General features: G+C 35.5%; 1 protein-coding gene across 7 annotated transcripts in view; it reads left to right on the top strand.

Annotated features, from left to right (window-relative positions):
* ZNF236 (zinc finger protein 236) overlaps positions 1-27,985 on the top strand; it is a 99,146-nt gene that overhangs the window by 43,789 nt on the left and 27,372 nt on the right. For 5 of the 7 annotated variants that reach the window (XM_075022862.1, XM_075022863.1, XM_075022858.1 and 2 more), the window contains 15 exons: positions 300-572; positions 2,751-2,954; positions 6,263-6,407; positions 9,352-9,612; positions 9,864-10,114; positions 10,808-10,909; positions 15,929-16,080; positions 17,249-17,355; positions 17,450-17,601; positions 17,717-17,929; positions 18,414-18,693; positions 19,161-19,264; positions 23,889-24,254; positions 26,249-26,394; positions 27,638-27,881. In XM_075022862.1, the coding sequence (XP_074878963.1) occupies positions 300-572; positions 2,751-2,954; positions 6,263-6,407; positions 9,352-9,612; positions 9,864-10,114; positions 10,808-10,909; positions 15,929-16,080; positions 17,249-17,355; positions 17,450-17,601; positions 17,717-17,929; positions 18,414-18,693; positions 19,161-19,264; positions 23,889-24,254; positions 26,249-26,394; positions 27,638-27,881 (3,000 nt within the window). The remainder of the gene's footprint in view (positions 1-299; positions 573-2,750; positions 2,955-6,262; positions 6,408-9,351; positions 9,613-9,863; positions 10,115-10,807; positions 10,910-15,928; positions 16,081-17,248; positions 17,356-17,449; positions 17,602-17,716; positions 17,930-18,413; positions 18,694-19,160; positions 19,265-23,888; positions 24,255-26,248; positions 26,395-27,637; positions 27,882-27,985) is intronic. The other 2 variants (XM_075022860.1, XM_075022864.1) reach the window with 2 other exon arrangements.

Here is a 27,985-nt window from a genome sequence, read left to right as displayed (position 1 = left end):
ATTTCTTAGCTTTTTTTTTTTTTTTTTTAAAACCACCTTCCTTTTTGGTAGCATAAAAATGTTTGAATTTCAACAGGATTGTCTTTGGTTGTGTTTTTGCCATTCTAGACCATCACTATTTTTGTGAAGTAGATTGTATCTGATGGAGAAGTTAATTGTCTGCGAAGTGTGTTGTAATGGCATCTATTTCACAAAATGTTTTTGTGTTTTGATTGCTTGTATAATGGTGTCAGTGTGGTGGATTTTTTGAAGAACTGTTAAAATGTTTGAAACATTCATTTTTGTGTTCCCTATTTTAGGTTCTATACGTGAAGAAAATGGAATAAGGTGGCATGTTTGTCCATATTGCTCTAAAGAATTTAAAAAACCAAGTGATCTAGTGCGTCACATTCGCATTCATACCCATGAGAAGCCATTCAAGTGTCCGCAGTGTTTCCGCGCCTTTGCTGTTAAGAGTACTCTCACAGCTCACATAAAAACACATACTGGCATTAAAGCTTTCAAGTGCCAATTTTGTATGAAATGCTTTTCCACCTCAGGGAGTTTAAAAGTTCACATTCGTCTACATACAGGTAAGGCCTCAAAATTGCTTTTGTATTTTTTGTGATGTGGGTGAGACCTTAAATGAAAAAACACAATGTGAAGTGCTTAAATTGTAGAGATGTCTGTCACATCATTGATATATATCAGAGAATGAACTGTTTTTAGTGCCTTGTATGATGAACTTAAATTTTTGTCCTAACCTTTTAGTGTTTCATGGCTTTGAAACTTTGTTTGGGCTCTTACAAAAGCCATGAACATCTAGTTTTCTGTTGAAGAGTCAGCAGTTACTCCTTTTTAATATCAGTATTGTGAGTGTATTTAATGGTGCTTTCTAAAGGGTCATACTCTTAGAATTTGAGTTCTGATTTTACTTATCCCCAGTCATCTTTCATATTTACTCTACATCTTTTCTTCCCTCCCGTTCCCCACACTTGTTGATAATTTCACTATATCACTCAGGACTTTTTGGTTACTTCCCATTTCATCTTCAACAATAAGGTGTTGCTTTGTGCTTTCACCAACTTAACTGTTTTCAATATCTTACACTGCATAAACTCCTCTGTTTGTATGGTCCTTGTTTACATCATATATGATGTCTTCAATACCCGTTTTTCTGTGGCTGAACTTCTATCCTCTGCATAGAGAAAAATGAATTTTCCGCTTTTGGTGGACTACCTGGTTGTTTTGCACTTTTTCTTTCTTTATTCCTGCAGGTAAATAAGTTTTCAGAAAGATAAGCTCGTAAATGTGCTACTCTTTCCTTTCACTCCTGTTTGTGTATTTACATTCTGCAAAAGTATCATTCAATGGCTATGTGCATTTGGTGTTCAATATGTTTTATAGTCAAACCTTTAATCCACGAAATATCAAAGTTGGATTCATCTGCAGAAAGTTTTTCACTTTGTTTTTTGTAAACTTGTAAACTAGTATTTTTCCTATTACTTTAACATCAGCCTTGCTTTATTTAAGGAGTCAGACTCATGCAAAGTGGCAAAAGCACTAGGTGGCTTGAAAAATGGGTAGTCCAGTGTTTATGGAACTCCAGCATGTAGTTAACCATCATTCAGCCCACTGTTTTTTCCTGTCAGAGATGTTTGTTTCTTCCTCTGTCTAGCAGGTTGGGCTTACTGGGTCAGGTTAGAGGTTCAGCTAGCCCCATATGCTGTCTCTGATGGCAGCGTGCAGAAAAGGGGAAGCCTACAGTAATGCTTCTTAGCAGCATACAACCAGCTTCCGCCAGTCTTTGGGTTGAGGACTTCATGAAGCAGGCTGTACCTCTGCACTAAGCAGCAGTTTAAGTTTTTGTTCCAAAGAACTTAGCTGATTGATTTTGAACCCATGTGATCTTAATACTAGAACAGCCTCATATAATGAATTAAAACGTTGAGCTACCTGTTGAGTAAAGTGCTTTCTGTTACTTTAAATATTCTGTTCAGTAGTTTCATACGATGTTTTAGTTACTGTATTGTGAAGAATGGTCCATTCTTATTTCTTGTGCACTTTTTCTATCTGTGATTTTATAGAGCTTTCTTCATAATACCCAGTCATGTTTCCTAGCCTTCTAAGTCCAAGATCTCCCCTTGAACAAAAGCTTGAAAGTTCGACAGCTTTCATTGTCTGTAACTTACCAGGTTCTCCAGTAACCTTTCCAAGGAGAGATTTCTACCAGATATTGCATGGCAAAAGTCCTTTGTTAATAATTCCTGTTGGCATGCTTTTTTGACTGCCATCAAACAGTGTTGACGTTTTCAGAGACAGATCTAGAATTCTGTTAGACTTTGTCATATCACTGTTCTTCTGTTTTATTCTATTATATATCATTCGTCTATGTGTTTGTTGACTCTTTTTTCTCACAGTTTTTTAACAGTTTGTTTTGGAAGGACATTTGACCTGGTATCTGCAATTCTTAGGATAGCTTCTGGAACCCGTTGAAAATTGCTGTCACTTTTGCATCATCCAGTTTCCTGATAACAAGCTTGTGTAAAGTGATGTGTTACAACCAGTTAGTAGTTCAGCAATTTCATATTTACTTTTGATTGGATTTTATGGATCTGTTTTGAAAACCTATTTAACAATAAACACCCTTATAGGAAAAAAAACAAACAAAACCCCTCAAAATAGAAAAGAGAATCTGTATTCTAAAGGTACATTTCTAGGGCAGTGGAAATAAAATCACAAACTAATATTTTTTTTCTAATCTTTTGCAGGTGTTAGGCCTTTTGCTTGTCCTCACTGTGACAAAAAGTTTAGAACGTCGGGCCACCGGAAAACACATATTGCTTCACATTTTAAACATACTGAACTAAGAAAGCTGAGACATCAACGTAAACCTGCGAAAGTTCGAGTAGGCAAGACAAGCGTTCCAGTACCAGACATTCCTTTGCAAGAGCCCATACTCATAACTGATTTAGGTAAAGAGCAAGTAAATCTGTGCTGTCTTGAAATTTGGATTTCACTGGAAAATAGAGGTCATGGTTTGATCAAGCAAACCCATTCAGAGCTTACTGGGAAAGATGTACTTTGAAATAAGTCATCAGAAATAATCAGGCTTCACAGAAGTGCCATATTTTGTATTTTGCTTGCACTAGAATTAACAAGAAGAGTCTTTATTTACAGAGAAACTGTATAATCCTTACTGGAAGAAAGTGTATGCATTTTTACATTACATTAAGAGAGAAGTTAATTTAAACTATTGTTAGACTGTTGGTATAGAAAACATGACAGACAGTTCATGACCTAGATTCTTCTTAAGATGATCATATTTATTCAAATTACATGTATTAAGGAGTTGGTGTGTTATGTGATTTTAGTGTATTTGTTACTATCATGACCTCAGCTGAATTAGTGGTAATCATTAGTGGTAATATTTCAAAAAAGGGCAGAATAATTCTGGAATGTACTATAGAGAATTCATACAGTTATTTTAATTCTGTTGTAGAATAATTGTTACAACATTACGTAAAACCACTTTTTGGAAAAAGGTAAGTTGTTGTACAGCTCAATCAAGGCAGTATATATTGTTGTCCTGTAGAGGTCAATGTAGTGGGCAAGGCATTTACTCTTCATTGTTGTTTGACTCACCAGTCTGCTAACCTCTGCCTTGTCTGCTGTGTAGTCATTTTTATATAGTAGAATATTACATTGGTAATATCTTTAGCCTAAAATCTTTATCACTCTTTAAAAATCCTTTTGCTTTCACTGCTTCCAAGAATTACCATCTGCAAGAGTAGTGGTTATTTTGGTATCGGGTATAAGAAACTTAAATTTTCAGACTAGCAACAAAACTTAACTGACAGCTTCAGATATTCAGATCACACAGTATTTCTTTCTTGAGTGAACCCTGGAAACAGGTACACTCCTATTTCTTGAATTTAAAAAAAAAAAAAAAAAAAAAAGCACTTCAGTACAATTAAGATCTGTGCGGTGAAATTCCGTTTTTTGGAAAAAATTTAATATTAACAAAAAAGAAATACTATAAAAGTTGTTTCCTACGGGTACTGATAACACGTGAACTCTGCTGATAGTGGAGTGTTCAATGTAAAAATAAGAAGTTCCACCATTTGTCTAGAAGTTGTCATGTTTTTTCAACCCACTGACAATATTTCCACTGTTTCCAGAAAAAAAAATACTCTTCTTTTAGAGGTGTCAAGGAACTAGTATTGTTGCTCTGTATTAGTGTTAATCTTTGAGTGGCACCTTTTGACAGAAAAAAAGAAGAATAAGTGTTGATATATATTTTACTTTTTAAAAAAGTCTAAATTATTCTAAATGTCTATAAAAAAGTCTGCAAATTGTTCTGTACCTGTTACAATGTTTGTTTCATTTTATTGCATTAGTTGATGGTATTTATTGAGTAGGAAATGCAAAAAACTTACTGTAATTTTTCCTAGCGTGTACTGTGGTTCCAAAGATGGAACTGATGGGAGAAAAAAATACCTTTTTATAGAACGTTCCCACTCAGAACTATTTTGCTGACTTGCTATGTCCAGTGTAGAGCCACCTTTAACTATTCTAACAGTTTGGAGAAATGTTTCATTTATCCGAGTTGAACTGGTTGAGTAAATAGTTTGGAAGTGTTTTATTAGGAATTTCTGTTATGTATCTTATTAGGAAATTCTGTAGTGCTTCTGTAGACCAGAACCACTGAAACCGGGGATATGCTCACAAGTTTGCTATCATTCATTCTAAGAGTTAACTGAATTATTCTGCTTTTGTATAATCAAAAATAACTGAGAGTAAATATTTGTCATACAGAGTTCCTTTTCCTTCTCTTCTGATTTGGAAGACTTGTGTCATCTCCTGTACACTACTACTAATTACCATCACAGAAGAATGCCAGAAGGGATTTAGAAAGTAGGGTTGTGGGTTTGGTTTTGGTAGGTTTTTTTGGTTCGGTTTGGTTTGAGGTTTTGTGTTGGTTTTGGGGGGTTGTTTTTTTTGTTTTGGCTTGGGTTGTTGTTGTTGTTTTGTTTGGGGGGTTTTGGTTTTGTTTTTTTTAAGAGAGAATGTTTTTACTAGGCCAACTGAGTTGGCGAAGGTGAAGGAAGTTTTGGCACACATGTATACATAAACTTTTTCAAGTCTGAGACAGGTAAACTTGTTCTTTTTTCCTTGTTGCAATCTCCTCTCAAAATTGAGAGGATTCCCTCTCCTTGTCTTCTGCTCTTTTCAAGTAAATGTGGAAGTCAGCAGACACCCTTTGGGCTTTCTTTTCTGAATATGAAACATAGCATGCTAGGTGAAGCAGTCTGAAGAAGGAAGAGACAGCATAAAAGGCTTTTGTGGTGAATATTTAGGACCACAAAGGGATCTTTTGCATGTTTGTTGAAACTTTTCATTACTCTCTCAGCCTTGTATATTAGCGTTGTGATGAGTACTTTTGAGTTCACTGATGTGTGAATGATGATGAGTTTGTTTACTTGAGAAGTCTGCTACTGTTCCCATTCTGTCATGGTGTTTGGGATGAGATATCCTTCTGTTGGCTGCTTCTGAGACAGCATACTCTTGTATTAGCAGTTGGACATTTAGTAGCAGGAACTTTTAACTGATTTTCCAAATTGACACTTGACTGACTTCCGGGACCAGTGTATAAACAGCATTTGTTTAAATAAGTTGGTTTGAGGTTTTGGTTCCCCCCCGGCCCAAGTACATTTTTGGAGGTCCCCAGAGAACTAGCAAGACTGACTGATTAGCTAAAGTAGATGTGATGTACAAATAGAACAATTTTTAATGGGCTTTTTTTATCCTTTAAGTAAAGGCAGATATATATCATGGTGTTTTGTACTTTTCACAAAATGCATATTAAACATTTGTCAAGTTAAAATGTATATCTGGGGTACATTGATTCAATGTCATTTGGTTAAGGTGGAGGTTGGAAGAGCAAAATATTATTTGATTAGCAGTGAAGTCATAACTGTCAGCTTTTTTTAAAGTTAATGCTTATTTTGGACATATGTGAGGCTTGATGTGATGAGGCAGACCTATGGATAAAAGAAGAGCTATCACTAAAATAGATAGCATGTGCAATATAATATGTATAATGCTAAATAGATGCATGCATAATTTTAAGTGCTGAAAACATTCTCATTTTCTTTATTTTCTTGCATACTAAAAGTTTAGTCACATTTTTTTCAAATACTAGCTCTTCAGACTGCTGCAACTTTGGAATAACTTTACGAATTAATTTTTCCTTTTTGTGTGTGTGTGTTTATGTGTGCAGGTCTTATCCAGCCAATCCCAAGGAATAGCCAGTTCTTCCAAAATTATTTTAACAATAATTTTGTGAATGATGCAGACAGACCATACAAATGTTTTTATTGCCATCGAGCCTATAAAAAATCTTGTCATCTTAAACAACACATCAGGTAAAATAAATACAAAGAAGAAAGGAAATGTATGTAATAACAAAATTTATGGAAAAGCATGAATTTATTTAGTGTTCACTGAAAAGACTTCCTTTTTTACCATCTCTTAGGTAGTGAACCAGTGATAACTGATTTTTCTGGTAAAGTTGGAGGAGGCTTTGGACTAGTTCATACCGATGTGCAGTCCTAGTGGTTGTGTTCAGTGTGCAGTTTAGCTTATTAAGACTCAGACTCTTTTCCTAAACTATGTATAGGAAATAGCAAGCATTGCATGTGGGTTTTTTTTTGTAATTTTGTAATTGCATACTGCAGATCATCTGCTTTGTATGTAACTCCTATTTTTTGAGAAGGAAATCAGCTTTTTATCGTGTGCACTGTTTCCTGTGTAGTAAACCCAGAAGAATTTAGGCTTACATTGTAATCGCGTACATGTTCTTGGGGATCATTTTGTTGCTTGAAGTTCTGTTCAAGTTCCATATAGTGGGTGTTTGTTGCAACCAGAAGGTTATGGAGTCACAGAAAAATTTAGGTTGGAGGGGAACCAGTGGAGGGGAACTAATCCAACTTTGTTTTGAAAAGAAAGGGTGGCTTCAAAGTTAGATGGGGTTGCAGTTTTACAGGCAGTGAGCTTTGACATTTAGTCGAGTTATCAAACATTGCTCCTTGATAGATAAACAATGAATAACTGGAGGAGAAAACATGAAAAAAACCACCAAAGATGATTACTAGGATTTAAGGAAAGATTCCATACAAGTGGGTGGCAATCTGCTTGTTTCTGCAATGTAAGCTTTGTACCACTTTCTCACTTTCTCTAATTCAAATTGTGGCGAGTTCCTCATGTTCTCCTTACAAATCAAGTTCTGTGTTGGTAGGTTCTCAAACTGGCTTGAAACAATTCTTGGTTTCTATACGCTCTCTTAACGGGAGGGGGCAAAGCCTTGCAATACCACATCTTTTCCTTCTATAATATCCTATCTAGATTTCTCACCGTCTTTTGTAGACACAATCAAGCTGGATTGATTTAAATCAAAATAATTTTAAAGTAGTAAGTGTTGCTGGTTTGCGTCATTATGACCTTCGATGTCCTTCATTGAAACAGTTGATTTTAATTGCGTTTCACACTTGTCTCTCTGTTTTATTAAAATAACTGTCAATGGTTAGTTAACATTAAAATGTTTGTTGCCACTAAAGAGGGCCATAGCTGCCTAAAGATGGCCTTATTTAGCCTAACTATAAGCTAAATTTATGCATATTTTACTGAAGCATTTATGTAGTTTACAGTTTTATGTAGATTCATAACTTTTCATCTTTCATTTGTGTTAGAGAAATGTAGCTGACTACCTAGTTCATTTTTCTTTCACAGTTTTGTCAGAATTCTTTGAATGGAAATTGAAAGTGTTTTTATTACACAGAACATGAACCGCTTATTGCTTAAACAATTGGTTTACATGCACTGAATTCTCACAATTTTTTTTTTTTTCTTGTCAGAATACACTTAGTGTTTGAAAATTCTGTTCTTCAAATGCCTGTGTTTGAATTCATTCTGCTGTTGGGTGTACACACACTCTAGCTCAGGATAAACTGTCTTTAAAAGCCTCGCTGCTTATTATGTGCATCTTTGTTTTTCTTCTCCCACACTGAAAATACTAAGATGTGATGGGGCTACCAGTCACTCGCCCCTGTGCTTCTTTCTGATTGATCTTTGCAACAAAGTACTTGAGTGAAGCATAGCTTAGCTTGGCTTTGTTAGGGGCTTTGTAGAGGAATTAGAAACTTTTCTCTTTTTCCATGTTTGTAAGTTGGCATCGCTATACCTAAACTACTAGACTTGATGCTTGTGTGGTTGGTCTGTCTTCACGGAGTGGTGCTGATCATTGCTTAGAAAGCTTGTTTCCCTCTCTGAAAACAGAGGGAAATTTGTAGAAGGGGTATTTTCAATAGAGCAGTGACTGAAGAAGCTCTGTGTGTCAGATTCTCCCACAGGCACACCAAGGAAAGGTTGGGATACCCCATTGCTGATTTCCGTAGATGTATGTTGGTAGCAAAACAGTAATCTTGATATCTGTCACGCTTCTTTATTATGGTGTCTGATGTGGTGACCATAGACTTCTAAGGATATTGTAATCATAAGCCATCCCTAACTTTTCCCAGTTTTATTAAATCCTCCTTCCTTTATCTTCCATTTCCTAGCATTCACATTGCTTTCCCCCTAGCTCTCATTCCTGGGATGCTACAGTCATAATCCTTAAAACTCTCGTTGCACTCGGCTCCATTTCCTAACTTGTCCTTCAGTCTGTTTTATATCTCGATGTGGTCCTAAAGGGAAACTCCTCCAGCACCTCTGGAAGGAAGGATATAGTGAATGGGATGTGTTGATAGTATAGGTGAGAGAGGTTCCCCGCTTGATTATTGTTTTCACATAGCAGTCTGAAAGACTAGTTGTACTGTGCCTTGTTCAGGGGGTATTCAGGGTGGACACAGTTCTTTTCCCAAAAATTCTGTTATTAAACGTAGTAGTAGTAGTATATAATATGAGGAGGTCAGTATATTTTTCTCCAAATTTTCGTGGTCATTGTTTTAGCTCAGTTGAGGAAGATATATGCAAATGATAATATACTGGTCTGAAGAACCTAGTACGTTATCTGGCATGGAAAAATTCAACCCAAATGTTTTAACTGAGGCAAAGTATGATCAGAAAAGGAAATTGGACTGTAGACCATAAAATTGTCCTGTAGTATTGCTTCTAGCCCTGCCAGTGATGACATGCGGGTTGTTTATAATTTATTAAAGCTTTAATTTCTGGATTTTCTTAACTGAGGCCTCTTCCATCCATACAGCAGTCACCTTAGTTTGGTTTATTTTGCTCATTTTAAAATTCAGTCTTTCAATAACTTTGTAAATCAAGCTGTTAAATCTACTTTAACTTCTGCTCTCTCTTAAAAAGGTCACATACTGGTGAAAAGCCATTTAAGTGCTCTCAGTGTGGAAGAGGTTTTGTGTCAGCTGGAGTTCTGAAAGCACATATTAGAACACACACTGGATTGAAAGCTTTTAAGTGTCTTATATGCAACGGGGCCTTCACTACTGGTGGTAGCCTCAGGCGACATATGGGGATCCATAATGACCTTCGACCGTATATGTGTCCATATTGTCAAAAAACATTCAAGACATCACTAAACTGTAAAAAACACATGAAGACTCATAGGTATGTTTATAATTTTTATATGAATCCTTCAATATATTTCAGTAGACCTTCCTTAAAGATACTTGGAAAGGCAGCTTTGCTCTGTAGCAAATGCTAATAATTGAATAAGGATGTTTGTTTATGGGTAACAAACACTTAGGTAGCTCTGAAGGTATACTAAATTATGGCATATAATAAAAATAAAAATTTGTTCATGTAAATAATTAGGATAACTGTCTGAAGCCATGAAAAGACCTTACCTTTCTTTGCAGATACGAACTTGCACAGCAGCTTCAGCAGCATCAGCAGTCTGCTTCAATAGATGACTCCACAGTAGATCAGCAGAGCATTCATGTTTCTACACAGATGCAAGTGGAGATTGAAAGTGATGAGCTACAGCAGTCAGAAGCTGTTACAACAGATCAGCAGGCTATTTTAGAGTTAGACCAGCAGCCAGTAGTAGGCACAGAAGAAACAGCACTAGAACAACAATTGGCTGATCAGCCTTTAGAGCAAGATGAGGGTGAGTATTTGAAATATGATAAGGTTTATAATGAGGTAAGTTTACAAGTTCTCAAATAACTTTTACTTCACAAATGTCAATGATTTGAGTTTCAAGACAATGCAAGTAAACAACTAGAAAAGTATATGGAGTAAAAGCTAACTACTTAAAGTTTATTATACCATTTCTTTCATTCATTGCTGTGTAGATTTACTGTTCAAAATACAAAGATTGATTAAGGTTTGCACCATTTAGTTGTATCAAACAGAACTACTAAACAAATATATAGAAAAATAATACTATGCGCACAAAACTTTACCACATCACCTCTATTATTAATAAAAAACACTGCTATATAGTCTACTTAAGAAGTAATACCTGTGTTTTGAGATGGGAGAGTATAAAATATTTCATGTACTTATTCTATTACTAATTAGTGGAACAAAGTATTTTGGTTTTGCTTATTTGCTCTTTTTCATGATGTAATGAGTTAGCAAGTACTACAGAGGAATATAAATAAAGCCTACAATAAGGAAAGATTTAAATGCCTATTCAGCTAATAATTTTCTATTTATTTTTAATGCAGTAAAAATTCAGATGACTACAAAATATAGGTTTTTGGGAACAACTGAATTATCCAGTTAATTACATAATCTTTTCTTGACATTTTTTCCTTCCTTTCTCCCCCCCCCCCCCTTACTTTCCCCATTTCAGATAGATTTGTGACATCCCAGCATGCTTTACAGGAGAACATCACTCAGTTTGAACAACAAGCTATAACACAGCAGCCATTTGATCAACAGGGCTTGTCACAAGGTTAGTAATAAATAATGGGGTGTAAAGTGATTTTTATAAATCTGGCTTTATAGCATAGTTATCATAAAGCATTTCAAAAGTGGGCATCCACAGGCAAAGTAACTGCAATGCAGAGAACTTGCAAAAACTTTTTCTTAAATTACTATTTTGAAAGTATATTTGGTGGAATGTTTTGAATAGTTAAATATAAATGGATTTTGCTTTTATGAGCCGATATTTAGTCATTACAGTATGGGGTCTATAGTCAGGCTTTTCATATTCTTTCCTTGATTGTGTTTGAAATTGCTGTAGCAGTAGGCAGTTTACACAACTTTCCCCCTAAATATGCATGCTCGTAATCTGAGATGATAAGAAACACCATCTAAGATTTGACTAAGTGGCTGTTGGGATTTATTATGGAATAAGTGCAAAATACAATAATGTAAAAATCATACTTTCACCTAACCACAGCAGTTTCCTTTTGTATTTTATAAAGCTACATAAGTAACAAATAAAGAGATTGTAAACATTTGGAAACTCTTTTTTTTTTTTTTTTTTTTTAAATCTACAAAATAGTGAGAAATAGTGTAAAGCTTATGTCACCTGCAGAGAATGAAGAAAAGACTGTGTTCCTTTGCTTTTCACTACTGGATTTCTTGAGTTGTTGCTTGATATGAAGCTACTAGTTTTGTTTGGGTTTTTTTTTGGGGGGGGCCAGGGAAGGGGGGGCTATGTTTAAGGCATTTACATTTCTTTTGGTTGGGAAGCATACCTCACTGGCTGACCAGTCGATCCTCTTCCTCCTTGTTTCTGACTCCAGCAAATAACTTCATACTTAGATAACTGATAACCAGTAATTGGTATTCCATCTGCTTAAACTTCTCTGTTCTTAATTTCATTCCCTGTTGAAGTATATAGGGCCTTTTGTAAAACATAATTGACTGTGCTAAGTTGAATGACGATGTGAAGAAATAGTATAGTTTGCTGCCGATTTTAATTCTCTAGTTTGTACTGCTTTGTATGTAACTTAAAAAAATATTTAAGTGTCTGCCTTTATTAAACAAGACTGAACCAGGTCCTGCTAAAACCCTATGGATTATTTTCCTTGGTTGCCTTTTACAGTTTTCCAAGTGAATGAGAAGACACTACAGAAAAAAAGTGCAACCTTTCACTTTGTGTTACTCTTAAGAGTGGTGGTGGGTTTTGTTTGGATTTTTACAGCTCCTTTGAATTTGAAAATCCAATACGTAAACCTTGTTTTGTTATCTTCTTTAGACTTCAGTTTCTATGTATGTGTATCTTCTCATTAAATAAATATTGAATACTGAGTGATTTCTTGGGGAGGGGGGAGACTATTCTAAATCTCACAAAACAATTCTTTCATCACCAGAAATCTAGGCTGATCATCGGTACATTATAAAATTGGTACAGAGAATCAGAACATTTGTGGTGTGGTTTTTTTAAGTCTCATTTGTATAAGATGTCTCCTATTCTACTTGGAATCTCATCCACAGATTCCCAACTCTTTGAAGTTTCCTTGAAGATCCTGGAGCCCTTCAAAATTTTTGAATTTCAGGTAGGTAAGCATTTGCGCGGATGCATGCGTTAAATTGGTCGACCCTCTCCCTATGTCTGCATCTGTGCTTCATGCTCCTAATTTCTTTTTCCTGTCAGCTAGGCAGAACATTCAAGCTTAAAACACTATGTCTTTTTTATCCTTGATATTTATAGGCTGTATTCTTGTGAAAATATTTTGGCTCAGTGTTTATTAATAGAAAAACATAGGAGTTTTAAAAACTCTTTGGTAGGTTTTTTGATTTTTCCTTTTCATTTGATGAAAAAAAGAAAATCTTTGCATTTCAGACAGATAAGGCTGATCTCTAGGCTGCACAGACCTGTCAGAACTTTATTTGTTCTTTCAGGTTTGTAATACTTCTACAGAATTTCTGATTTGTTCAGATAGATTTTCTTGATCTGTTCAGACTTGTAAAGAAGTGCAGATCTTATGAGGGTGCTGCTGTATCATAATCTGTTACTCATATGAGCTAGATTTGAAGACTAAGAAAAAGAACTTCAGTGTTCTTTGTAGTTTACATATTCAGCCATCTTCATCTGAAGACTTGTTAGTGAGGTCAGAACAACCAAGTGGATCTTTTATCAGAAAATGTCTTTGGGTTATTGAATATCGTCTGTCACCAAATGTGTTTTCATATAGATTATGTCACCTTTTCTTCCTTTAAAGTCTCCCTGTAAGCATGATTGAATGTTAATAATCAGTGGTCATAGGAGAGTGATTTTGAAAAACTGCAAGTCCAAATACTGTTATTCTGTAGCCCATACAAATATACCCTTGCCACCAGTCTGCTGTTCTGCTTTGCTAAGAAGTTGATCTGCAATTTCAGGACTTGGAATTCCAATACTTTCAGTAGATCTTTACAGATTGGCTCTGGTCAGTACTGTTCAGCTAGTTCCCAAAAGTTGCCTAGGAAGCAAACCTGCAGAACATTTAAATTTTAGTCACTGACCCCCACTGAGATGCACATGTGCATGTAGATACGTTTGTAATGTTAGAATTCAAATGATCTGTCAGTAAAGACTTCCAGTTTTGTCTGAAGTGAAATACTGTATTTGCTATGAACTATCATACTGTTGTTTTCTTATTCTCCTGTACAAGACATATCTTTCCACTACTAAACTGATTTCCAGAGTATTCTGTTTTTTCAGTATGTTTTGTTAACGTGGAAGAGATTAGGTTGGATGATGTCCTAAAGCCAAGAAAAAAACAAGCAATGCAAATGATTACTTGTACTGAAATAAAACAAAATCCAATTTCAAGTTTAGAGGACTTTGTAGTAAGAGACTCCTCTTATTATACAGAGCTTAAGATGCTCTCTGTTCTTTGAAGATTAAGCAAAAGCTTCTGGGAAACGATATGTAATGGTGAAAACAAGAGCAGAAAATAAAGGTTCTGAAATTTATTTCTATCTCTCCCTCAGACTGAACGTCTGGGTTTTGGTGTGGTGGTTTTGGGTTTTGGGGGTTTTTTTTTTTTGGTTTGTTTTTTTTTAATGCTGTTCTGTAGAAATAGTATGGTGGTAGCAAATGCCTTTAGCATGCTCAAAATTGTCAGATCTTTTTAAAATTTTGAGTGGAAATTGACCTTCGTGCCAGGTATTGAGCAAAATGGGGTTGCATCATGCATATTCTTGTTGAAGTGTTGGTTTATATTTATTCCAGAACTACCTTCAGAAGTAGTATTTTTTCAGTTTGTCCCCAAATACTTCTAAATTTAGAACTTTTTTTCCTGAGTGTTTTGTTGCATGATCCTGGGAAATTTTTCAGGATGTCAATAATTGCTTTTATTAAAACACTGTGAATTGAAACAGGTCATGGTATAGTCATTTCTTTTTTCTTTCTTCGCTAGTAGAAATTACTTACCAATTTAAAAAAAGTTTCGGGTTTTTTAGATAGCTGTTTCTTTGTACGTTTAATAGTTATGTCCTTTTTATTTTTTTAATGTAGGGCATAGAAGTGGCATCACTTTTGCTTCACTTTCTTGAGGCTTGTTTTTTTGTGTTCTCATCAAGTGTAGGGGGGAATACCATTTTTCCAGAAAGGTGCTTTTAAAATGTATTGCAAAATAGAAAGTAGCCACCTGCTTATCACCTTAAAGCTTTGCATCGCTGCTCTTCAGGCTACTTTTTTATTTTGTGTTTTCACTAAGAGTAATGGAGGTGCGAGGTTCAGCTTTTTGAATCTTTTTTTCTTCTAATCTTGGTAGTTCTAGGAGAGAAAATAATAAACAAATTGCAGCATTAGGTTTGGTGATAAGTTACAACCTGACTAATAATGCTTTCAAGATTTGTTTACATTTGTTAGCTGTCATTCCACGGTGTAAGCAATAGCATACAAGTAGGGGGTTTTTTTCCTATATTGATAACAGTATTCTTCTGCTGTGAAAAGTGTCTTTTGGGAAATTTCTGCTTAAACTTAACACATCCCAGTTTTAGATAAACTGTAATTCAAAACGTTCTTTAAGCATTGCTTTTTTGGCCTTTGATGCTGTGATCATCTGATGTGGGTTTGTTTCTACCCTGTTTTCATAATCTTCATCCTTTTTGTCCGCTAAAGGCAAACTGCACAGAAATAGTAAAATTGCTGCCCTTACCTTAATTACTGATACTTGTGGTGTAATTTTTTTCCACATAACATTGATTTTTTTATTTTTTTTTTTAATATTAGAAATATTAGGGCTTAGAGAGGTTGATAAAAGGGCATTTCTAATAGCATTAAAAAACGCTGCAATCTGAGCTATGCTTCCCTGGCTCTGAATCATTGATACTATCATTTCATTCATTCATTTAGGCAAAGGAGGTGATTAAGATCTGATATTTCAGAAGAACAAAACCGAATAAAAATTTCAGGTCTTTATACTGGCAATGTGAATAAAAATATGTTTATTTTTTACTTTGCAGTTTGCCTTTGAGAGGCTCTACTTTACTATTATCTAAAGAGTGGGAATATGTGGAGGAGATCCAAAGTAGGAGAAAATGGGGTTACTTTATCAGAAACTGGAGTTCTCCTATTGGGTTATCTCCTCCACTCACCCGCCATCCTCCCCACTGAGCTTTGCATCCTTGTGATCGGCTTCCAGTGTAGTTAAGGGAGCGTGGTACCAACGTGGATAAAGGGAGATGGGTCAACCTGTTTGACACATGCATGCTTACATACAAGAAATTCAAAATTTCAATGGCTCTAAGGTAATTGTGGCACCCCGAAGAAACTTCAAACAGTGTTTTTCTGTGGAGGAGATTTTCCAATAGAATTCCAGCTAATGGTAAGTAACCCTATTATGCATATTACATAGATGCCAGAAACACTTGTGTATTTTGACACTCAACAGTGAAGTGTATAAAATGAGTATTACTATATGGTAATACTACCTAGTCTCTTTTGAAGGTAGTCTTCAAAAAAGTGTGGTGTTATTCAAAGACCAATTCAGTGTTTTTTCCAGGTTTGTGACTGTTTAATTTCTGGCAGGTTTTACAGTGAATGACAGCTACAATCAACAGACTCAATTTCCAGCTGTACAGCAGCTGCAGGATTCAAGCACACTTGAATCTCAGGCTCTTTCAACAAGTTACCATCCACCAGCTCTTCTTCAGGTTCCAAATACAGACACTATTAACGTAGTAAGTACTGCTAGAAGGCAGAATTCATTGTTTGGTGTTCAGTGATGAGTTTCTTTGAACTATTTCATTGGTGATTAAGTAAACTGAGAAGTCAGAAGAGTTTCGTGATTTCTTTTCTAGAATTTCTTGCTTATGTTTAACAACTGGAAAATAAAAGGTGGGGAGGGGGGAGGATAAGTGGACCTGGCTACATCTTTCTAAAAAAAGAGTTGTACGTTTTGATGCTTTAGGCTTAAAAAGGGATATAATGCTTTAAAGTTGGATTGTAAGTCTAAAACTAAGGAAATCACCTAATGTTATGAAATATTTTTACATTATTGCACTATATTCTGTGCTAATTCTTTAATTTTTGTGCATATAGATCTGATCAAGCAATAAAAATAACATTACAAATGTGTAGTGATCATTCATGGAGCTTGTGTATTGCAGTATATGATGTTCTTTTGTGGTTCTCATTTTATTAAATTTGTAGAAGAGTTTAGTTGCTAAAAATACAGTTTAAATATAACTTTTTATGATGGTAGCATTACCTAGCATGAAGACCATCTGTAGTAATGTGTTTACCATGATGACCTGCATGAATTATTGTCCCTTAATGCTCATTTGCAAAGGGATAATGTTGGTCAGAGATCTGAGGTGGCTGTTAGGATCTGGAAGAGTTTGAGTAATTTCAGCCTACAGGCTTTGGAGTTTTATTCTCTTCAAATCTTAAAACATGCTGTCATTCTCAAGGATTATTCTGTGGTGGTTTTTGCTTAGAGGAAAAACCTATTCAGAAAGCCATGAAGTCTGTCAGCACCACTGTACATTTTACTACTCAGTGTGGGGCCCATACTGTTTAAAGCAGCTGCTTTCGTGTTAAATTTAACCCTTCTAACACCAGAAAATCTATGAGACTCAAGACATGTTTTTGCATAGATTCACAGAAGTTTAAGTGCACCACGTTGTCTGTTTATTCTGATTCAGTAGGTGCACATTTTGCTGTTTTCCTTCTCACTATGAAAGAGCGAGGTATCATATTGCACTCTTAACTTCTTGTCAAAAATTTACAAAAGCATAAATTTGATTACTTGTGTTGACTGTAAATGCTGTAATTATTTCTTGCCTATTTGTGTGACTTTATTTTGTGTCATTGTGTTATTGAAATTTACTTGAGGCTTTGTTCTAGACTACTCGCTTGATACAAGATCAGTCATCACAAGAAGAGCTTGAATTGCATACCCAACGGCCTCATTTTCTTGAGGATAACGAAGATCAAAGCAGGCGTTCATATAGGTTTGTTATACTTTTAGGTTCTGTTACAGAATTTCCTGAGTCTTTTATGGCTGGTAATTATATACAACTAATGAAAAAAAATTTCTTCCAATAGGTGTGAATATTGCAACAAGGGTTTTAAGAAATCCAGCCATTTGAAACAACATGTACGATCTCATACTGGTGAGAAACCTTATAAATGCCAACTCTGTGGTCGTGGCTTTGTTTCGTCAGGAGTTCTTAAGTCACATGAGAAGACTCATACAGGTAACAGAGTATACCAGCTCTCTATTGGCTTAACTCACGTTTGGGTTTCGTAAACGTGCTGTATAAGTGAACTTAAACAAATGGGATGCTACTTATTTGTTTCTGTTACTTTAAGGAGTTAAAGCATTCAGCTGTAGCATTTGCAATACCTCCTTCACAACTAATGGCAGCCTTACCAGGCATATGGCAACTCACATGAGCATGAAGCCTTACAAGTGCCCATTCTGTGATGAAAGCTTTCGAACAACTGTTCACTGCAAAAAACATATGAAAAAACATCAGGCAGTCTCCTCAGCTGTAGCAGCAGCTACAGAATCAGGAGGGGGAGGTAAATTACTTCATTTTTACTCTTACAGTCCTTACTACGTAACAAGTACAGATGTTTCAGTGGATTTCATGAATGCTGTGACAGTAATGTTATAAATTAGCCTTCCAGCATGGATAATGTCTAATGTCCAGAGCCACTGAAATTGCTGTGTTACCTAAATTGTTTAAAGAAATCAGTTTCCCAGGAGTCTGTCCAGTGTATTCAAGTTATTGTATGTTACATCGTTATTTTAGTGTGTCACTAAAGTAGAACATTTTTTGTCCTGAATACTTATACCTGTATTTAATTATTGTAAAAATAAGAATTATAAATCCAGCTTTATTTTAAAAGCAGACATGAGTAGTCAGACCTCTGACAGAGATTTAAGTCCAAGCATGTAATGTAGTGGCCATGTGTTTAATAATAAACCTTTCTATTTTTGTAATTTCTGCTGGCAGATTAAACTAAACAGACGTGTGTATTTTCTTTTTTTTTTTTTAAATAGTTGCATGTGTTGAAGATGATGATGAAAACTCTGAAAGAACTTCCAGAAAATCTCGTCCTGGTGTCATAACTTTTACAGAAGAAGAAACAGCAGAACTGGCAAAGATCAGGCCTCGAGAAAGTGCCACTGTCTCAGAAAAAGTTCTTGTCCAGTCTGCTGCAGAGAAAGACAGAATTAGTGAGATCAAAGATAAGCAAGCAGAACTTGAAGCAGAGCCCAAATATGCTAACTGTTGTAGTTATTGCCCCAAAAGCTTTAAAAAACCCAGTGATTTAGTCAGGTAAGGAATGGAAAAGTTTTGCGTATTTTCAATTTTCTAGATTCTTCACCAGGAACTTTGCAGTAAGAGTTTCATATAACTTTTTTATTCCTAAGCTAAAGTTTGACTCATATTTACATACATTTTTCTTTTTTGGAACAGTTTAAAAATATGTGTCAAAATGTTATATATTCTGAATATGACTAAACCAGCCTTTTCATATTTCTTTTCCTGCAGTATTAAAATTATTATTATGAAGTTTAAGAATAAATTACTCATTTCTTGTTGTAGGACTTGCATATAAAAACATGTAAAAATCAGTTTGAAAAAAGGCAAATGCTTAAACCATCTTCTTTACTAGTTCTGCTTAATGTAATGTTAATATAAGTATTCAATTAATTCTAAAATTAGCAAGATACAAAATAAAAATTTCTACAAACTGACGTAAGAGTAGAAATTCACATATACATGTATTCTGGAATTATTAGGCATGTTCGTATCCATACTGGAGAGAAGCCATATAAGTGTGAAGAATGTGGAAAGAGTTTCACCGTAAAATCCACTCTGGATTGTCATGTTAAAACGCACACAGGTCAGTAAGATTTTGAATGTCTTTGTTTAGAAATTGGTTACTTTCTTGACAGGGTATTTTAACTAAAGATTTTGCAAGTAATGGAATGTTTCACCATGATCTGGGAAATGGCACTATGAGTGGCAGTGCTAGGTGAAATTCGGTGCTTATGGCATCATCAAATGAATCGTATTACGGTACTTTGAATAAACAGTATTATTACAGCCTTCTGTATTAGTAGGCTTATAAAGCAGTCATAGTCTTAGCTCATGGAAGAACTATGTATTCTATTAGAATACATAGAATTCTGATAGAATTCTTATTATTCTATTCCCTAACTATTTAATTTCAAATCTGCTGTAGCATTTCAATGCTAAATGATTTTCCTGAGCAAGAGGGTGGAGTGGGAGAATTTTATAAAATTAAGTTAAAGAAAAAAATTCTAAATGTAAACATTTGTTTTGCTATGTAGATTGAAAAATAAAGACTGCAAAATTTGAGCATTGAGCCATTTGAATCATGCAAGCTGAATATAAACCTAATTTCTGTAATATTTAGGTTTTTACAGTAGTTACTTTGTATTCCTGAGAGAGGTCTGATTTTAGTAGTATTTTTCAACCCCAATTTTGCACAAATTAAAAAAACCAACCTCTTTAAATCTTTTGTACTTGTTTTCTCCTTACCATTGAACTTTGGTAATAAACCCAATCCTAAACTAATTAATTTCTAAAATTGGCTACAGTTTTGCTAAGGTGCATTATAAGCTTTTTTAAAAATGAAAAATAAAAAAAAAAGAAAGCTTTTAATGCTGTGTTGTGGTTTAACCCCAGCCAGCACCTAAGCACCACACAGCTGCGCACTCACTCCCCCCTCACCTAATGGGATGGGGGAGAGAATCGGAAGGAAAAAGGTAAAACTTGTGGGTTGAGATAAGAACAGTTTAATAGAACAGAAGGGAAGAAAACGATAATGATGATAATAATAATAAAAGGATTGGAATATACAGAATAAGGTATGCACAATGCAATTGCTCACCACTTGCCGACTGATGCCCCGTTAGTCCCCAAGCAGCGATCCCTCCCAGGCCAACTCCCCCCAGTTTATATACTGGGCATGACGTCACACGGTATGGAATATCCCTTTGTCCAGTTTGGGTCAGCTGCCCTGGCTGTGTCCCCTCCTGACTTCTCGTGCCCCTCCAGCCTTCTTGCTGGCTGGGCATGAGAAGCTGAAAAATCCTTGACTTAGTATAAACACTGCTTAGCAACAACTGAAAACATGATGTGTTATCAACATTATTCTCATCCTAAATCCAAAACATAACACTATACCAACTACTAGCAAGAAAATTAACCCTATTTCAGCCAAAACCAGGACAAGCTGTAATATATAATTATTTTGCTCATGGAAGCTCCCTTTCCAGTTCAGTGTATTTGTACTTTCTGTGGTTGTTTAGTAAGAAATACCACTCTTGTTTGTTACACCAGATCTCTGTAGATCAGTATCTTGTCTCAGTAGCAGATGCTAAGGATAATGAAAAGAACAAAGCAGGGATTTGATCATGTTCCAGGTTCAAGCAGTTTGCAAGTTGTGGGACTCTGAACTAGAGATTGTATCTTTTTGCTCACTACCTTTAATGGAATATTTTTCATTAGTTTTATCTAATTCTTTTCTGAACCCAGAAAAACTGGGTAAAAACGAATGGCCTCTAGTACATCCAGTAGTAATAAGTTCCTTGATTCAAATTTGGTTTTCGGTGTGCTATCTGATGATTTTGTTCTTAAGTCTACTAGTTCTTTTGTTCAAGAAGTAATGAGAAATTGTTCCCTGGTTTTCTTTTTTCAAGCTTTTTATGATTTTACAGACTTTTTAATAATATAAAACAGAGCTTTGTAAAATATTGTTTTAATATCCTTAACAGATTTTTCCAACCTGTTGTTCATTCTCTATTCCACATTATAATTTTGACTAGCTTGGGTTCTCACTCATGTGCTTAAAGAACTCCCTTGCTGACTTCCAGCCTTGTGAAAATTTTACATATAATCCTACCTTTTTTCAGTCTTATAAGTGTTTTTCTTCAATTCTGTCCTTTTATCCTGTGATAATTTTTTCTAAGGTCCTTTCATATAAAACCAGAGTAAAACTCCAAAAATCAAAATACAGTTTTGTTAGTGAAAATCTAGTCTGCTTCAAAGAGCTCTCATATATTTGTGAAGTATAATTTGGCTACAAAAGCCACGTCAAGTTTTCCCTATTATAACTAATTCGATCTTGTGGCAACTTCTTCCATTTTCTTTCATAATTGCGCCAGCTTGTGTTGGATGAACATGAAGTTTAACTGGTGTGCAGTTTCTGCATTTGAGCCTGGATCCCTTTTCAGAGGGCTCTTTTAATCTGTGGGCTACCCCTGCCGCTAATAGTTCATTGGTTTTATGTTGAGCCATACTTACTGTATTTAAATGATCAATAAAAAAAACCCTACACTGTGGTTGTCTGGAACTCCCCTAACTACAATTCAGTTTGAAAAGCTACTCTGCTCCTCACCTGTAAAAGAAATTTGCCTGGGTAGGAACCTACCTGACTTCATCTGTAATAAACATTGATGCAAATAGTTTGGGGTTTTACTGTAGCTTCTCTTGTATCACCACCTTTCAGACCAGCAGGCTGGCTGGAAGTTTTTCTGTGACATATATGGTTCTTTGGCCAAACACTTAGTTCCTGTAATCGGATGTAGCAAATAGTGGAATAACTGAAGTCATACATCATTGTATTTCTGCCTTCATTGCTTTTCTAATTTCCTGTATATGTAACAGTTTTTCTTAACATTTTACTTGGGTAGCCAGTAGCATGGCATAATTGTAGATGCAATAAAACACTCAATTTTATTATATTAGGAAGCAATGACAATTAGGCATTTGCTATTCCTGTATGACTTTTCATCCCAATTTGTGTTCATCTTCCCTCCAAGTTTCTCTTGTGGCCACTAACTCCTTGTCCATGTAGTTTGACATTCTAGTTCATCCATCTTTCTTTTTTCTTTGCAGATTCCTAGTATTTACACAAAAAGCTCAAGAGTCAGGTCATAATCTGATTGAATATTTTAATGTTTTGTTTAAACGGAACTTCAGATGTTCAGTTTGTTCCTCGCTGCTTACTTTTTTTTGGTTAACTTTTCTTTCTCTGTGTGTCTTTTTTTTGTGTTGGTTTTTTGGTTTGGTTTTTTTTTTTTTTCATATCTCCCAATGAGTATTTCTTTCTTCTGTAGTGGAAAAGACTGCTAGACAGGTTTTTTGTGGACTCTGTATGTGGTAGACAGCTTTGCTGCAGCCCAGATCCCCATTGTCTTAATGGTTCATGTTACTCTTGGGCTCTTTCTTCTCCATTATTTAAAACAGAACATTGTCAGTGCTTTACTTAGTTTTGTTGAACGAAAAGTGACAACAATGTTAGGGTTTTGTAATCTAAATCTGTAATCTGAAGTAAGTTGAATTGTAATTCAGGAATTTGATGAGAGATTCTTCTGTGTGAATGGAAACTAGAACTCAATAGCAGGAATCATAGGCACACACTGGTTTTGTGACTTCTTTACCAACTGTGAATGACTAACATCACCAGAATACAGTAGTGCTTTCTGATCTGGAAATCAAGTCAACTTTGTTTTGGCGGTGATCTAATTGTTTGCCAGGTAAAAAGGGTAACTTAGTCACACTTAGTACTACTTTTTTTTTTTTTTTAAATGTATTTTTCCATCACAGCTATAGAGAAGTCTTGATTTTATTCTTTGGTAAGGAAGCTATGCAAAATACATTGATTTCTTTCACTTGTTTAGCTAGGAAGCAATATTGTGCTGGTAGGCCTTGGAATTTCAGGATTTACAGTGGGTTTTCAGCTGCAGTGGCATGTTTTCTGCCAGATATTTACATTATGCTTTTCGTGAGTTGCACAATTGCACATATGGTTAATGAAGCGAACTCTGTAGTTAACTGTTGTTATTTGTAGTACATTAAAAATTCCATTTGAGACCAAGGATTTTTTCCAAATGTTATTCAATCTGAAAGGAGAACAGAGAAAGAGGACCATATGTGTATAGAACAGATTTCTGTACTTCTAGATTACTTTGAGGTGGTTGGTATTTTGGTTTAGAATATTGTCCCACTTACAAATTCTATTCATTTCCTGCTTGTAATCCATTAATACTAATCAGTATTGAGGTAAAGGCTGAAAAAGAGGAATAAAGCTGCTGGAATTAAAAAGGAAATGAGTAGCTAAGTAAGGAGAAGCCAAATGCACAAGAGGTCAAGATGAAACTTAATTCTCCAGTTTTATGAGCTGTGTACTTGAAACAACTTCATAGTCACAAAGGTGAGATGATGAGGAGGACAGAGGCATTAAGGGGACCAAACAAGGTTCTGCATGAAAGTTTTAACAGCATATTGAGTTTTAGAAATAGGAAAAAATTAAGATAACCTTCATTGAGATCCTTAATCCATTTGAAAAGCAGTCAAAATTATAAAGAAAAAGGCTGGTTATTTCAAATTTATTCTGTTCAAATTAATTTAGAATCTGTATTTTTTTAAATTGTTGTTAGCGGTATTGATTTTTAGAGGTTTTATCACTTACCTTTCTGTTTTTGAAACTTTTCCAGGCCAGAAGCTCTTCAGTTGTCATGTATGCAGTAATTCTTTTTCTACAAAAGGGAGTCTAAAAGTCCACATGCGTCTGCATACAGGAGCAAAGCCCTTTAAATGTCCACACTGTGATTTACGGTTTCGTACATCAGGGCGCAGAAAAACCCACATACAGTGTCATTATAAACCAGAGACAAAGAAAGTTAGGAAGCCTGTCGCCCGTACTTCAGCTGAGGGACTACAGCCAGTCAGTCTTCTTAATTCATCCTCAACAGACCCTAATGTTTTCATCATGAATAACTCCGTTTTGACGAGTCAGTTTGATCAAAATTTACTTCAGCAAGGACTTGTGGGCCAGGCTATCCTGCCTGCTTCAGTGTCAGGTAAAAATGGATGACTTTTTGGTGGTGGTGTTGAGATCAAGTACTGAACTTTGCTTTCTATTAGAGTTCACAAAATTATGCCAAACGCTACTTCCAAACAGGTAAGAGTTGTACGGAATTCATGATTCGATGCACAGTGGTGACGTAAATAGAAATCTATTTATTTAAGAATGAAGGGGAAAATGAAGGGGAAATGAAGAGGTGCGGTTCACCTAAAAAGATCTCATTCAGTACTGTTGTGGTGTTAAACTGCAGAAAGGAAGAAAATAGAGATAATGAGTAGCTGGACTACTTGTGTTCTTTTTGGTAATACTCTGTTGCATTTTCTTAAAAAGGAGAGAAGCAAAACAGTTATTCTGTAAGCTTTCCATTCCATAAGATTTATTTTGTATTCAAGCATTCAATCATAGAGCAAAGAAAAGTTTGTCTACACCAGTTACTTATATGAATAATGAAGAGTGTGTTTTAAGTGCACATGCTCTGCTGTACATGTGTAGTTAATAGTACAACCCCCCCCCCCCCCAAAAAAAAAACAACCAAAAAAACAAAGAAAACATTTTAGCGATACAAAAAACTACTAGTGTAGGCATGTATGTTAAATAATTGTCTAGGCTATGAAGTCTTACTGATTGACAGTGACTACAACTGCATTAGCACATTAAATGTGCCACAGGCCATTCTTTGACTCTGAGGCCAAGTGGCACAGAACATCCAACATACTTCATGTTGCAAGAAAATGACCTTTTGAGAATGATCCTTGCTAACTTCTAAATTGCTTTCAGGAATTCTTTGTATAAGTACTAGCTGGCCTCAGGCAAAGTTGGGACAGGGACGGTTTTAAAAGCAGAATAGTGTTCAGGTGTCTGGAAATGTTCCGTGGTATTGTTAAATTTACTACTTAAGTTGTGGGTCTTGGACCATCTGTCACTTCTGAAAGTGAGACTCTGATTCCCTGTGCTTCTTTGGCACCTTTTTTCAGTCCGTGTCTATGATTTTGAAGGTATGCCCACAAATTCACAGTAATGTATCAGTCATATTTAACTGTAGCCATTCCAGTTTGTCTGATTTGACGTAAACTGTTGTCCAAAACCAGTAAATTGCTGGTTGTTCGGAAGATACTGGTAAATATTATTTGACAGGCACAGTTAACGATAAGTTTGTGGTTAAAAACTGTCTGATATTTGCTTGGATTCTTGAGTGAACACAATAAGGAGGGGAGTCTTTGGCATGTTCAGATCTCCTAGAAAGAGGCAGGAGCCTTCTTAAATAGAGATTAGTGATGTGAGTTTTGCCCAGAGAAGGTATTTCTTGGGGGGCATTGTAAAGCAGATTTATTATACTAAAGGATTTTGGAGAGGGAAGGATAGATAAATGTCTTTGAAGCATCAACCAAAGGAAACTGGTTGATCACACTAAAGGTGTTTGGAGAAGGTATGTCAAACACAAGGTGACTTTTTCCTTATATTCTCTCAAGACCTTTTGTAGAGGTGGTCTATTCAACTTTTGAAATTAGGAGCTTTCTAAGTTATAAAGATTTTTGATTTCAAATGCTAATGTACCTTTATTTCCATCCACGTGAGTGCATAGGATAAACTTTGATACCTTCTTGAACAACGTTTGTGCTGTGCAAAAATGTGGCAGTAGCTTTCATGTGTATGTTCAATACGTATGTGTGAGTGCTGCTTGTATTTAGGCGCAGCACACTCTCCAAGGAAGTTGATACCAAATTTCTTCATTTTCCCAAAGCTACTCTGGAGTGGTTCTTGTTTTCTAAGGTGCTAGCTGGTGCTTAAATAATAACAATCCTTAAATTACATAGAATTTATGAAGCTTTAAAATAGGTAATAATGTACTTCAAGTTATTTTTCTTGGCAAAAATAAATGTGTGTGTGTGTAGCTTTTGTATTGATTTAATTTATAAAAATAAAAAAGCTGAAAGAGGCAGTCAGTAATGATAAAGAAAAACATTATAATATAACTGTTTTCTTTGGTAGCTGGAGGTGACTTAACTGTGTCCTTGACAGATGGTAGCTTGGCCACTCTTGAAGGAATACAGTTACAACTTGCTGCTAATCTGGTTGGACAAAATGTTCAAATTTCTGGAATAGATGCCACCAGTATTAACAACATAACATTACAGGTAGGTTGCTCACAGTTTCTTGCTTTTAATTTTGTAGAGTCACTTTGAAGGCTGAAGGAAGTTTAAGAAGCATACTTAATTCTGGGAGAGTTCCCATTGAGTGAGGCATGTGGCAATACCATGCTATATCAGTTGTACCATGTTAGAAGACTTAAAGAATAGTTGCACAGTGGGGTTTTTTTCTGGTTTGGTTTCTTTCTTTTTCAGTTTTTCAGTTTTTTCTGCCCTGCTAGGATTTTGGCACATTGCTCTAAAATCTGTATTTTTTTTCTTTTAATTGCATTTTGTCTTTTCACTTCAAAACCGTTTTAGGCTCCCCACTCAACCCCCCAAAAGAACCTCCCACCCCAGAAACAGACCAACCCAAATTATTGCACAGAATGTTCTTTTCCTTAACATAAGACACCTGTGTTATTTGGCAAGCTTTTAATATTTGGATTCACAATTTAAATTCTCATTGAGCTTGTAAAATGAACAACAGAAAAAGGTGAGATTATTATATTTAAAAATTTGTATTTGAAATTATGTGGAAGACTGAATTTCATGAACTTGGTTGTTTGATCAGTTTCACAGAAACATTGAGGTTGGAGGAGACCTCTGGAGGTCACCAGGTCCAACCCCAAGGTCAGAGAAGGGACATCTTCAGAGTTGCATCGGGTTACTCAGAGTCTATCTACTCAAGAAGTTGTTAGCGTAAAATGAAGAAAACTATATTTTAGTTTTGTTTTCCCCAATCATCCCTAAAGAGTAAAATGTCTAACTGTTGAGAACAGCTGTTTGATTGTGAACTGGGACCTTACTGAGCCCTAGGAGCTGAAAAAATAGATAATTTCTGATATCAGTCTTCCCTCTGCTCCATACCTTTTCACTTTCAAAGACCCGAAGACAGTGATAAGCATTACATGCAGCAATAAGACAGTACAGAATGCCAGCAGTGCGGGTACCTGGTGCCCAGCATACTCATATGTAACTGTGATCATGATTTCCCAAACATTTTGGTGAGAGAAGGGAGGGAAGAATCTACAGGTGAAGCTGAATAGGCTGTTTACATAGTGACTTTGGAGACTAGCTATATACAGACACTTTAAAAAATAAATTTAAGTTTTAAATGGTTAATTATAAAGCTTACATATTACATTTACTCTATACACAGTGAATATAAATTCTGGATTTATGTTAAGAATATTCACTTAACCTGTAATTTTTAACTTCAGATTGATCAGATTGAAAACTTCCTTTTCAGATTGATCCAAGTATTCTACAGCAGACATTACAGCAGAGTAATTTACTTGCTCAGCAGCTAACTGGAGATCCCAGTATGGCTCCACAGAATCCCTCCCTCCAGGCAACAGAAAATGCAGTGCCAGCTAATGTGGTTATTCAGCCTATATCAGGCCTCTCTTTGCAGCCCACAGTAACATCATCTGCTAATATGACAATAGGATCCCTATCTGAGCAAGAGTCTGTGCTGACGACCAATGCTAGTGGTAAGCAGTGTCAATATTTTATTGTGCTTTGAATTTCTTAGTTTTACTTATGGTATTACCCACAGTGAGAAAATTGTGTCCCCCTCCCCCTGCCAAATACTTCA

The sequence above is a fragment of the Buteo buteo genome, chromosome 3 (assembly GCF_964188355.1).
Source record: "Buteo buteo chromosome 3, bButBut1.hap1.1, whole genome shotgun sequence".
Classification (NCBI taxonomy): Eukaryota; Metazoa; Chordata; class Aves; order Accipitriformes; family Accipitridae; genus Buteo; species Buteo buteo.
Note: the sequence above shows the minus strand (reverse complement) of the source record. Positions and strands in the feature narration are given on the sequence as shown.